This window comes from Medicago sativa, chromosome 6, assembly GCF_051527215.1.
Source record: "Medicago sativa cultivar Bolivia chromosome 6, Bolivia_mono, whole genome shotgun sequence".
Lineage (NCBI taxonomy): Eukaryota > Viridiplantae > Streptophyta > Magnoliopsida > Fabales > Fabaceae > Medicago > Medicago sativa.
In genome coordinates, this window is record NC_140754.1 from 96,310,116 (window position 1) to 96,322,002 (window position 11,887).

General features: G+C 33.1%; 1 protein-coding gene across 1 annotated transcript; it reads right to left on the minus strand.

Moving 5' to 3' along the window:
* Window positions 1-7,629: 7,629 nt before the first annotated feature.
* On the minus strand, window positions 7,630-9,413 carry LOC146918588 (uncharacterized). Its single transcript, XM_085717456.1, has 3 exons — window positions 8,559-9,413; window positions 8,143-8,286; window positions 7,630-7,978 (listed from the first exon to the last, which is right to left on the minus strand). Exons 1-3 carry the CDS (start codon window positions 9,411-9,413, stop codon window positions 7,748-7,750), a joined length of 1,230 nt encoding a protein of 409 aa, XP_085573582.1. The 3' UTR covers window positions 7,630-7,747.
* Between the last annotated feature and the right edge of the window lie 2,474 nt (window positions 9,414-11,887).

The window sequence follows — 11,887 nt, forward strand, 5'->3', positions numbered from 1 at the left end:
GAAGAAGGTGTAAAGAGACAACTGACTGTTGGATATACACCTCAACAGAATGGTGTATCCGAAAGAAAGAATCAAACTGTGATGGAGATGGCCAAGTCCATGTTGTTTGAGAAAGGGATGCCTAAAGAATTTTGGCCTGAAGCTGTAAATACAGCTGTGTACCTGCTGAATAGATGCCCAACAAGAGCTGTGTGGAACATGACACCGTTTGAAGCATGGAGTGGAAGAAAGCCTTCAGTAAAGCACCTTAAAGTTTTTGGGTGTGTTTGCTATGCTCAAGTTCCCAAAGTAAAGAGAACAAAGCTTGAAGAATCAAGTGAGAGATGCATTTTTATTGGTTATAGCTCTATGTCAAAGGGCTACAAACTTTACAACTTGAAGAGCAAGAAGGTGATTGTCAGCCGAGATGTTGTATTTGATGAAAATGCTGTTTGGAATTGGAAAAATGAGAATGTTGAGGGAAAAGAAGTTCCGACTGTAATTTTAGAGAAAAATCCAACTTCTTTTGAAGGTGAGGAAAATGTTCCATCTACACCAAACTCTCCATCTAGCACACCATCTTCACCAAGCTCTAGCTCATCATCTCCAAGCTCAACTCCAATAAAAATAAGGACTTTGGATGATGTTTATGTTAGGTGCAATTATTGTGCAATTGAACCAGAAAGTTTTGAAGAAGCCTTTAAAGAAGATACTTGGAGAAAGGCAATGCAAGAAGAAATAGATGCAATTGAAAAAAACAAGACTTGGGAGCTAGTGGAGAAGCCAAATGACAAAGAAGCTATTGGCGTGAGATGGGTCTACAAGGTGAAGCATAATCCAGACGGTTCAGTCCAAAAGAACAAAGCGAGGCTTGTTGCAAAGGGCTATGCACAGCAGCCCGGTGTTGACTATGAAGAGACATTTGCTCCTGTGGCACGTCTCGACACCATTAGAGCGTTAATCTCACTTGCAGCCCAAAAAGGATGGAAGTTGTATCAGCTAGACGTGAAGTCGGCATTCTTAAATGGAGAGCTAAAAGAAGAAGTATATGTGCAGCAACCTCAAGGCTTTGAAATTGAAGGCCAAGAAGAAATGGTTTATAAATTGAAGAAAGCTCTTTATGGGTTGAAACAAGCACCAAGAGCATGGTATAGCAATATTGACAATTACTTCATAGAGAAAGGTTTTGAGAAGATCAAGAATGAGCCTACTTTGTATGTCAAACGACAGGGTATGGTTGATATTCTAATTGTTGCACTTTATGTTGATGATTTAATCTTTACCGGAAATAACTTAAAGTTGATTGAAGATTTTAGAAAAGAAATGATGATGAGATATGAGATGAATGATCTGGGCATACTACATCATTTTCTTGGAATTGAAATTTACCAAGAGGATGATGGAGTTTTCATTTGTCAAAAGAAATATGCTGAGAAAATATTGAAGAAGTTTGGAATGTTTGGCTGCAATCCAACTGATACACCTTTAGTTGTGAATGAAAAATTGAAGAAAGAAGATGGAGGAAAGAAGGTCGATGCTAGTAACTATAGAAGTCTGGTTGGTAATCTATTTTATCTCACTAATACAAGACCGGATATCATGTTTGCTGCAAGTTTACTTTCTCGGTTCATGAATGATCCAAGTCATATCCATCTAGGAGCAGCAAAAAGGGTGTTGAGGTATATTCATGGCACTTTGGACTGTGGAATCAAATATGACAGCAAGGTTGAAAGTAAGTTAATTGGCTTTTGCGACAGTGACTGGGCAGGCTGTATGGATGACATGAAAAGCACCTCTGGATATGTTTTCTCATTAGGTTCAGGAGCAGTTTCGTGGTGGTCAAAGAAACAACAAACTGTTGCTCAATCTTCTGCAGAAGCTGAATATATTTCAGCTGGCTTAGCTACTCAACAAGCAATATGGTTTAAGAGAATACTTGAAGACTTTGGTGAGAAACAAGAAGTTGTGACTATCCATTGTGATAATAAATCAGCCATTGCTATGGCTAAGAATCCCGTCTTTCATGGAAGAACAAAGCATATAGCCATCAAACATCATTTCATTCGAGAAGCAATTGAAGATGAGGAGGTGCAGCTGAGTTTTTGCAAGACAAATGATCAAGTTGCTGATATTTTCACAAAAGCTCTTCCTAGAGAAAAAATCCAGAAATTAAGAGAAGCTCTTGGAGTTCAAGAACAGCACATTAAGGGGGAGAATGTTGAGTAATGTGCTATATCATAAATGTTTGTATTGGAAAAATGTATCTTATATCATAAATGCTTGTATTGGAAAAATGTACCTAGAGTATTGTAGAATCATGTACCTAGGCTAATGTAAGTTCATTAATGCTTTCTAGAGAGCTCTTTCACTCACTATAAATGAGAGTTCTCCACCATCTGATATGTAAGCAAGCAAGAAAAGAAAAAAAAGAACCAAACAAGCATTATTCAGCCCCAAATTATTATTCCTTCGATTCTTATTTTTCTGCATAACATAGCAGACTAATCCCCTCTAGAATACCACCAACACTTTCCTTCGTTCATATGTCACACCGGTAAATTTGAACACTCTCTCTTCTCTTCTTAGCTTTTCCTTCCTTCACAAGAACACTCACAAATCATAAATGGTGGTACTGGTACCGTTGAGGAGATTGTCGGATCTTCAACGGCAGCCGCTTCAGAACGGCGAACCATAGGTTTACGTCCGTTTTTCGGTTTCTGGAATTTCCTCCCGTTATGAAGCCAGTCAAAGAAAGAAAAAAGGAGGCTCAGGCTTGGGCTTGGGCTTGGGTTTTCAATTATCATTCAGCCCACATAGCTTATACTCTCAGTTACTACTATATATACTTACTTGTTTCTCTAGGGCTTCACGGTTTTCATTTCATTCATAATCTTTCTTAATTTCTCCAATTTTCATATATCAAGGTATTTTCATTCTTCTTCTTCTTCTTCTTCTTCTTCTTCTTCTTATCATTATTATTAATATCATTTGTGAAAAACAAATCATCTTTTTTCTTTTTCAATTCTAGTTGTTAATGGATGTCTCTGGCTGTCTTCCAATCTGTTCGGTGATTAATACACTTTCTTTAGGGTTAGGGTTTATACAAACTTTTTGAATTTGAGATTTTCTGTTCTGTCAATTCAACAAGTCTTTTGTTTTCAATTTGGTCGCAAGATGGAAGCAATATGGTGTCTGTGTTCATGTAACTCATTTTGCCTAACTTGTAATTGATGGTGTCTTATATACAATACATGTTGTTCCTCATTTTTTTTTTAATTATTATTACTACTATGATACTATCATCATCAAATTAAATTTGTGTTTTCACATTTTTGTTCTTTCACTTTACCCATGCAGCCGAGTCTCTTCCCAATCTTCAACATCTCACAAGCGCAAATGGCTAGAAGTAGAAATAGGCGATGTTCCATGTGTGCTTCTGCTAGGGCAAATTATGTGGCAAGTTTTTTCTGAAAAATATTATGGGAGTCTTAGCATTGTTTTTTATCGAAACAATTTTAGCTTCTTTGTCCATAATTGATGAGTTCTTTAATATTAATCTCTATACCAGCCGAGGCCAGTGGAATCACTTGATAAAATGCTGGCTAGATTTCGAAGACACATGAATGAGTGGGATTCCGAGTTTAAGTTAACATACGAGGCAAGTTTTGTTTGGAAATGTTAACAAAGTTTATGGGGCTAGCCTTTAGCAATGATTTTGATTTAATATTTTTGTTCATATTTGAGTTCTTTAATATTAATTAATCTCTAAATCAACAGATGGGGTTGCTGGAGAAGGCACAGAGTCGCGAGGATGATCTTCAAAAGAAGAATGCTGCTAAACTTCTGAAAGAGAATGATGAACTTCAAAATCTGAGAGCTATACTTCAAAAGAAATATTCAGATTTTCTCGGATTTGGGGGTTAGATTTTTAATTTTCTTGCCTTCGAAAGAACACTGACCTTTATTATTATTTGTATTATGTCTCATCTTTCCTTTCAATCTGTTATGTGATTGATTGCTCGAAATATTCAAATCTTCTCGGATTTGGGAGGTTTGCTTTTTAATTTTCTTATTCAATGCTTCTTGTTTACAGTTCACCATTTTCATTATCTCTTTCTCCTATTTTCATAACTACGCTATTTCAATTCTTTCCTTAATTACTCTTCTTTATTTCTTTATTTTTTTCAATTCAAGTTTTAACTTAGAAGTTTTATTCACCAAGTGTATGTACAGAGAGAATGAATTGGGCAAGTTTAAATGAAGATCTACAAATAGAGATACTAGTTCGTCTACCCAGAAAATCGCTGATGAGTTTCAAATGTGTTCAGCGATCTTGGAACATTCTATTCAAAACTCCTTCCTTTGTCAATAAGAGGATGCTGCACAATTCTGAAAATGGTAAAGCCCACAGTCTTATCATCCTTCCTTTAGGGGTTAGGGTTTATTAAACCCATTTTTGATCAGATTTTATATTATTTTGTCATGGAATTTAACTGATTAAATTTTTGTCCTATTTTATTTTTAAAATTTTCCATTTCCAATGTTTATTTTGTTTGTTTTGAAAGGCCGTGCTGTGAGCGAATCAATCAATTTTAGTAGATACCCCAAAAGGAGTACTAGATACCCGAAAAGGAGATCTTGGGTAAATCCAAGGCAAGTATTTTCTAGAAACTTTTAGGAACCTGTAGAAATGCCTTTGATTCGAACAATATTAGTTCCCTGTCTATGTCTGAGTTCTTCAATATAAATATCTATATCTGCAGAATTTATTGGTAAAGATGTCGCATGATGATGTCCTTGCTGAAATTAAAAGCGGCATGAAAAAGGCGAAGTGCGCGTATGATTTAAAAACCGAGGCAAGTTCTTCAAATTTTTCTAGAAATGCCTTTTGAATAAAGTTTCACAATTTTAGTTTCCTTGTTCATATTTGAGTTTTTTAATATTAATTAATTTACCTCTGAACAAGCAGATGAGGTTTCTGGAGGATGTGTTGACTTGCAAGGCTGAACTTGAAAATGAGCTAGCAGCTAAACATCAAAAGGATAACGCCGAAATTCAAAATCTGAGAGCTGCACTTCAAAAGAGGATCGATGAAGTTCGAAAGTTGACAGCAGGAGAAGAAAGTGTTGTAGGCTTAGGATGAAATACATCCAAAGTGTGATGAGTCAGTTGATGAGTAGACTCCTTTGCTTCATTAATTTACTACTTTAAACCTTTATTTCTGTTGCACAAGAAAGAGTTCTAGAACTTTTAAGGTTTAGAATATGCAAATGCAAGATTATGTATGGTTTTTATTTCTAATTTTCTATTCTCAAATTGATTTTCCTTTTATTACATTTAATTATAAAGGAAGGAGGCATGAATTTAACAATAGAAGGTCATCAAATACAAAACAAGTAGTTTAGAACATATTGCTCCCCTAGTTCAGTCACTTCTAGCCTTTGATTGTGTTATGTGATAATGCCAATTTCTTTGGGGGTTAGGGTTTCTATGTGTTTTTTAATTTATGATTTTCTGTTCTATCATCGAATTCAACTATTTTTCTCTCATTTTTTTGTTTTGAATTTTCGGATTCAATGCAATGCACCAATAGAATTGGCTGAGGCAAAATTAAGAAATGACAATTGATCCTAACATTTTCACATAGTTATTGTCTGCCATAACTCTCAGTTTAGGGTAGAAACTTAAAAAGAATGGAGCTCTGAACAACCATATTGCAATTGAAGAATCTTGGTTTAGAGACCTTGCTCAATGAGGAAATCTCCCAACCTCTCAACAACCATGTTGCACTGTACAGGAGTAACAGATTCTTCGGAAATGCAAAGAGCTTGACCAATTTTCTTTATGTTTATACCTCCTTATCTCTATGTGTATACCATCAACACTCTGAATTGAAGGTGTTTCGGCATCCGTTACATACTGTGTCTGATGCGTATAAATGTAAATAAATTCGTTCACTTATATATTTTAAATCATTATCAGTATCTACGTGTCAGTATCAGCGTCGTGTTATGTGTTCATATTAGTGCTTCATGTGTATTTTTAAGCAAAGCGAACAAAAAAGCTATTTAATCACACTAAGTGTAAACCACCTAGCAGAATGTTACAAACTTTTAGAAATCACATTTGATTTTCAAAACAAAAGTGAACTCAATGTGAAGAATTTCAAGGTAATAATAGATGTATATAAAATAAATGTACATGCGCATAGAGGAAGACTTTCTTGAATACAAATGCAAATAAAAAGAGTTTGGGCACACTCACACAAGTAGAAAAAAAATAAATGAAAAAGAATTTACTCATATCATTCAATTATTTGTTCTTTAATTTTGTTCAATTATGTGGGTGTCTAAACACTTTTTATTTGTGTTTGTGACCAAGAAAGAATTTCTCCATGCGCATATCAGAACATGTAGATTTTGACTCGTCCAACATTATCTGTCATTTTCATATCGTTTATATGGGAAAGATGTTGTAATAAGAATCATCAATAGATGAACAATAACAACAATGTCCATGAGTGTACAGTGTCATTCTTAGGGTAACATATTTTTGGTTGATTGAAAAATTCATTTTATTTTTCTAACAGGAGAAATATTATCAAAACCCTACTATGCTATAATCCAAGTCACTAGACATCTACCCGTGTGACACAGGGTAAAATATGTGTTGTATTATTATCTACAATTTTATTAATATAGTAATAGAGTGTTCCTGACACTATTCATGTGCACCTAGTGTGATAATACTTTAATTATATTTGGTCCAACATATACATTGAGTATTAGACTATATCTGCGATCTTGATCGAATTAGATTAGGATATTAGAAGTTAAAGTTTCACGCAAACAACAATTCATGAGTTTAAGAATTAAGAAAGCTAGTTAATGTCATTAAACAAAATATATTTATTCATTTCAAGCTTTCGGTTTTCTCCATTTTATAGTCTAAACTCATTTCTATATTTCATTCTGATGGTTCACACAACCCTCTTCATAATTTGTAATATACCAATTTTGTGATTATACGATATATATGCATACTCATTGCTCTTATTACTTATGTATTATTTTTCATGTTTTTTGACTAATCACCCCTTCATTATTTGTGTGTGCATGTTTACGAAAGCACAATTCTTGTAGATTGTCAGTCGATGATTCAAATTGGGTAAGGAATGTGTCCATGGGTAAAACTATTGGATCAATAGTACTATTGTGTAAACTATTTTAGAGAGAAAGTCAATTGTCTATTAGATTATAAATAATTTGATAAACCTTGGTTCGTTTTGCTCCAAGATATTTTAATTTAAGACTTCATATAAATGTTTTGTGAAAGATTGAAATGTAGCATCCTAAGCCTTTTATTGAAGATTAATTTTTTATACTTAATTTAAATCAGCTGCAAAAATCATTTGTAAATAATTTATTTTATTAAGTATCTAAAACTTGGGTTTAGGTGTTACATTAATGGTATCAAAGACTAATTTTTCTAATCAGATTATAAATAATTTGATAAACCTTGGTTCGTTTTGCTCCAAGATATTTTAATTTAAGACTTCATATAAATGTTTTGTGAAAGATTGAAATGTAGCATCCTAAGCCTTTTATTGAAGATTAATTTTTTATACTTAATTTAAATCAGCTGCAAAAATCATTTGTAAATAATTTATTTTATTAAGTATCTAAAACTTGGGTTTAGGTGTTACATTAATGGTATCAAAGACTAATTTTTCTAATCAAACAGTTATAAATTCATAGAAGTTTGATGTCTATACTTCATGGGGCAATTCATCAGCCAAATAGAAGTGCATGTCTCCCATAACTGCAGGGAGAAATTCATTTTTATATATTGATTCTACGGTCACGGTTTCACCATCATCAATCTTTATTGAACCTGGTTTTGGATAACATACAGACATTCCAACAAGGTAACCTTTCTCATTCCCTGGTTCTTTTCCCGTTCCATATGTTGGTGTCGATGTACACAAAGTCCTTCCATTCTAAATAATTAATGCAAAACAAAAAAAATTAATAAAGCATTATCACAAGATTAATTTGACTATATATGGAATTAAGAAAATTTATTATCATTTAAGAAATGTACATTGAGAAAACATAACCAAATTTAACAAAATTTAGTCAAACGAATAATATTAAACTTTACCTGTCCGTATAATGTTGCATTAATAACACCTCTATGCGCATGACCAGAGGCGTAGATAAGATAACCACCTTTCTTCATAGGGATGCTTGCTTTTTGAACGTGGAAAAGGTTTGTACTATTCTTTTTTAAAATAGTATACTCTGCCTGTAATAAATATAGAAATCTTCGTGGATCACTTGTTTCTAACGTGCAAATTAATAAATAAATAAAAACTATTATCATCAGGTTTAAGAAATTATCTTGTTTTGTTTTTACATGCAAATGATAGTTTTTAGTATTCTATTATAGTAAATAGAGTTTCAATGAGCCTCCTACTATGGTTTTCTAACCCAATCGCCTAAGCCACATATTGGTCATGACATAATTTAATTAATCCCAAAAAATATAAAAAATTGTAATTTAAATTATTTACTTACCTGACAATCGTGGATTGTTTCAGAACCATTTGTTCTTACCCGATCAGTGACGTCAAGTACATAAAATCTAACTGGAATTTGGTGTTGGTCCCAGTTAACCCAGGTTATATTGTATCTTATGGCAAGATTTCTCCTTGGTGCTTGAAATCCCTTTCTCATTTTGCACTGAAACTTATCTTGGCAACAAAGGACTCCTGCTTTATATTTGGGAGTAACTTTTCCATGGAATCCAACTGTCACATCATAAAAATTTTCAGGGAGATTAAAATGGTCACACCTACATTGAACACAAATTTTCTTATTTTCAGCGCCTCGTGTATCAATGACCAGCAGACCCAACAACCATTGCTCTTCCCACCCTTCTGTAATATCTGCAGGGTTACCTATTTCAACCGCATATGGATAAGGAAGTTTTGTGCTTGTTCCTCGCGTTTCACTTCCAGAACTCCATTGATGTGGAAGAATACCGTTGTTGCATGTTCCATCATTTCTTTTGTAAATGAGATCACCATAAGGTTTGGTATGATCATTTGGATCTTGTGACACTGACACATTCTTCTTAATAATATATTTTAAAATAAACCAATGATGAATGTAAGTTTCATGCAATGGTACAGAGTTTCCATGTTCATCAACTAGATCAACATCAAAGTTCTTGATTCCAACATGACCCTTTGGAAATTCAATATTAAACATTTGTTTATCTGCGACTTCTCCAGGCCCCACTTCAAACATTTTGGACAAATATGTCATTGATTGGATAACTTTTGGAGATTGTTGTTGTGAATAAGTTGTGCTTGATAGCATCACAAGTATTGACAATGAGGAAATGAATGATTTAGAGATTAATCTCATGTTTACCTGCACACAAATTATTATGGTTACATCATTAGTTATTGTCAATGCTTCTATTATTATTATTTTATGTAAATTAATAAATGAAAATACCATAGCGAAGATTTTTTTCCTTCTTGAATTCCTTGGAATTTATGTTATAAACTTGTAGAATTCAATTTTGTGAAGATGTAGAGATCTTGCATGTTGCCTACTTTTATAGTTGAAATCTAAAAGATTGGTAACTTTGACGTGTAGATATTGATGTTTCATACTTTTTTTAACAATCCCAACACATATGTTGACTCCTATTTTTAGGTGTCTGAGGTGTTTTTATATGTTGTTAAGTAGTTTAACAACTAAAAATTCGTTAAGAATTTATCAGAAAATCTAAAAATGCAAATCATTTAGAAAATTCATTTTATCTAGCTATTTTTGAAAATAAAAAGCTTATTTTGAATACATCTCAACAAAATATTTTACTTAACAATATTACTTACAAATATTAATTAGTTAGAGATATTTGTTGTTATATTTTCATCTGAAAAAAAATGATTCATACCAAGTAATTTTATTTTTTTTACAAAAGTAATCTAATCGTTACTATGTATACATGTTAACCGTTGGATCAATATAAAGTCATTTTCAATATACAATAATACAATCTATCTCGCAATATCTTGTGGTGTCACCATTTATCAATTATCATTACAAATAAAATTTAAGACAATTTTATATTTTACATATCCAGAACCGGTTGCTTCACCGCATCTAGGATCTCTCGAGAAGGAAGTGCCCGAGCAAAACAACACATCAACCGCGACTTTTATAGCTTTGGAAGCATCTTTGCAAGCGGATGATGTCGCAGAACATATCATTGCAGATGAAAATTTGGCGCAACAAGGGGATACATTTTCTCCTCAAGAAAATTTGAATACTATCAATAAAGAGCTTGAAGTTACTTATGCATTTGAGGATCAGACAGAAGTTACTACATCTCGCGCCGGCCGGCTGCCTAGTACTTCTATACATGTGTTAGAGGAGATAGATGCTGAGGAAAACATAGTTGATCGGGGAAATGACCAAGACTCCACTGCTGCAGATGTAGACCATGATGCCTTACAACTCCAACAAGCAGCAAACAATATCACAGACAAAGCAGAGGTAAGCCCACCTGTACAACAACATGTTCATATCAGTAGGAACATACAGGATGGCCTTGATTTATGGGCCAGAATACGTGAATATGATCAAAGAATGGCTGATGAAGGCTTCACTCAAGTTCTTACAAAGGCGCAGAAGCAAAATCGTAAAAAGAATGTCATTGGCACGCCCTATCAAACCCGTGCAAAGGGTGGTCCTCCATCTTCCAAATGATTCTGTTTTATTGGATTGTCCGTAGATTTTCGTGAAGGTATCAGCTGTGCGGACAAATGGCGAATATGAGTTATGGGATTCAAAGTTCTATTTGGTTAGAAACACTTTTATGGATTTCTATACCTTTTATAGATCTCCTTTGTCTTCTTCTGTTATTTTTTCTTTTTTAGCTTTGTTTGCTTTTCTTATTTTTGAGGGTTTTGGTCTAGTCCCCCCTCTCTTTTGTACAGACTTTTTCCCCCTTTTTTATTGTATTTTAGAGTTTGACAGACATAGGACGGAGGCTTCCCGGGGTGTCATTTAGTTGGGATGTCGGTGTTGCCTCCTGATGTCTGTCTCTCTCCTTAGCAAAAAAAAAAAAGATTTTACTTTATATGTTTTAATAATACATTAAAATTTCAAAAAAAAAATCAGGGAAAAAACAAAAATTAGATAGTAATATTAGGTATTATGTTTTGTTTTTTAAATAAAAACATGTATACAACTAATGCGAGTACAAATGATACTTTTACCATAATCAAACGAAATCTTAGTGAGTCTACTTGGCAGAGATTGTTGTCAAAATTGGTTTAAAGGATTATATTTTTATGTTACTCTATTATTAGTCAGAAAGTAATAATTTTCATAAAATTAAAAAAATCAATAAACACGAAAAAAAATTATTAATGTGGTTCTCCTTAATAGAAGTAAAGGAACATAATTACTCTTGGATTTAGGGATGGCAATAGATATTATTATTATTATTATTATTATTATTATTATTATTATTATTATTATTATTATTATTATTGAGCTCCTCCCGTTGAACAAATATGGTATCCGTGTCCACGACATATTCATGCGGGTATCTATTAAATGGGTAATAAGTGGAATTTGAGGTATCTGAATATACTTTCAGATATCAATGAAAAATATAATATTTTTTTATAGAAAAATTGAGTTTATTTATAAAAAGTAATTGCCTTGAGTTTATTCACTCTCTTTTAAGACAAAATAAATATGTTCTCGTGAACTTAGCTCAGTTGGTATAATATATGCAAGGTCCAGGGTTTGAACCCCGGACACCAAAAAAAAAAGATAAAAAATATTAACACATCAAAATATTCACACATTTAATT

Coding starts and splice junctions, on each gene's coding strand:
- LOC146918588 (XM_085717456.1), bottom strand. CDS start 9,413: ATGAGATTAATCTCTAAATCATTCATTTCCTCATTGTCAATACTTGTG. Junction 8,287..8,558: donor AAACAATCCACGATTGTCAG/GTAAGTAAATAA, acceptor TATTTATTACAG/GCAGAGTATACTATTTTAAA. Junction 7,979..8,142: donor ATGCAACATTATACGGACAG/GTAAAGTTTAAT, acceptor TTAATTATTTAG/AATGGAAGGACTTTGTGTAC.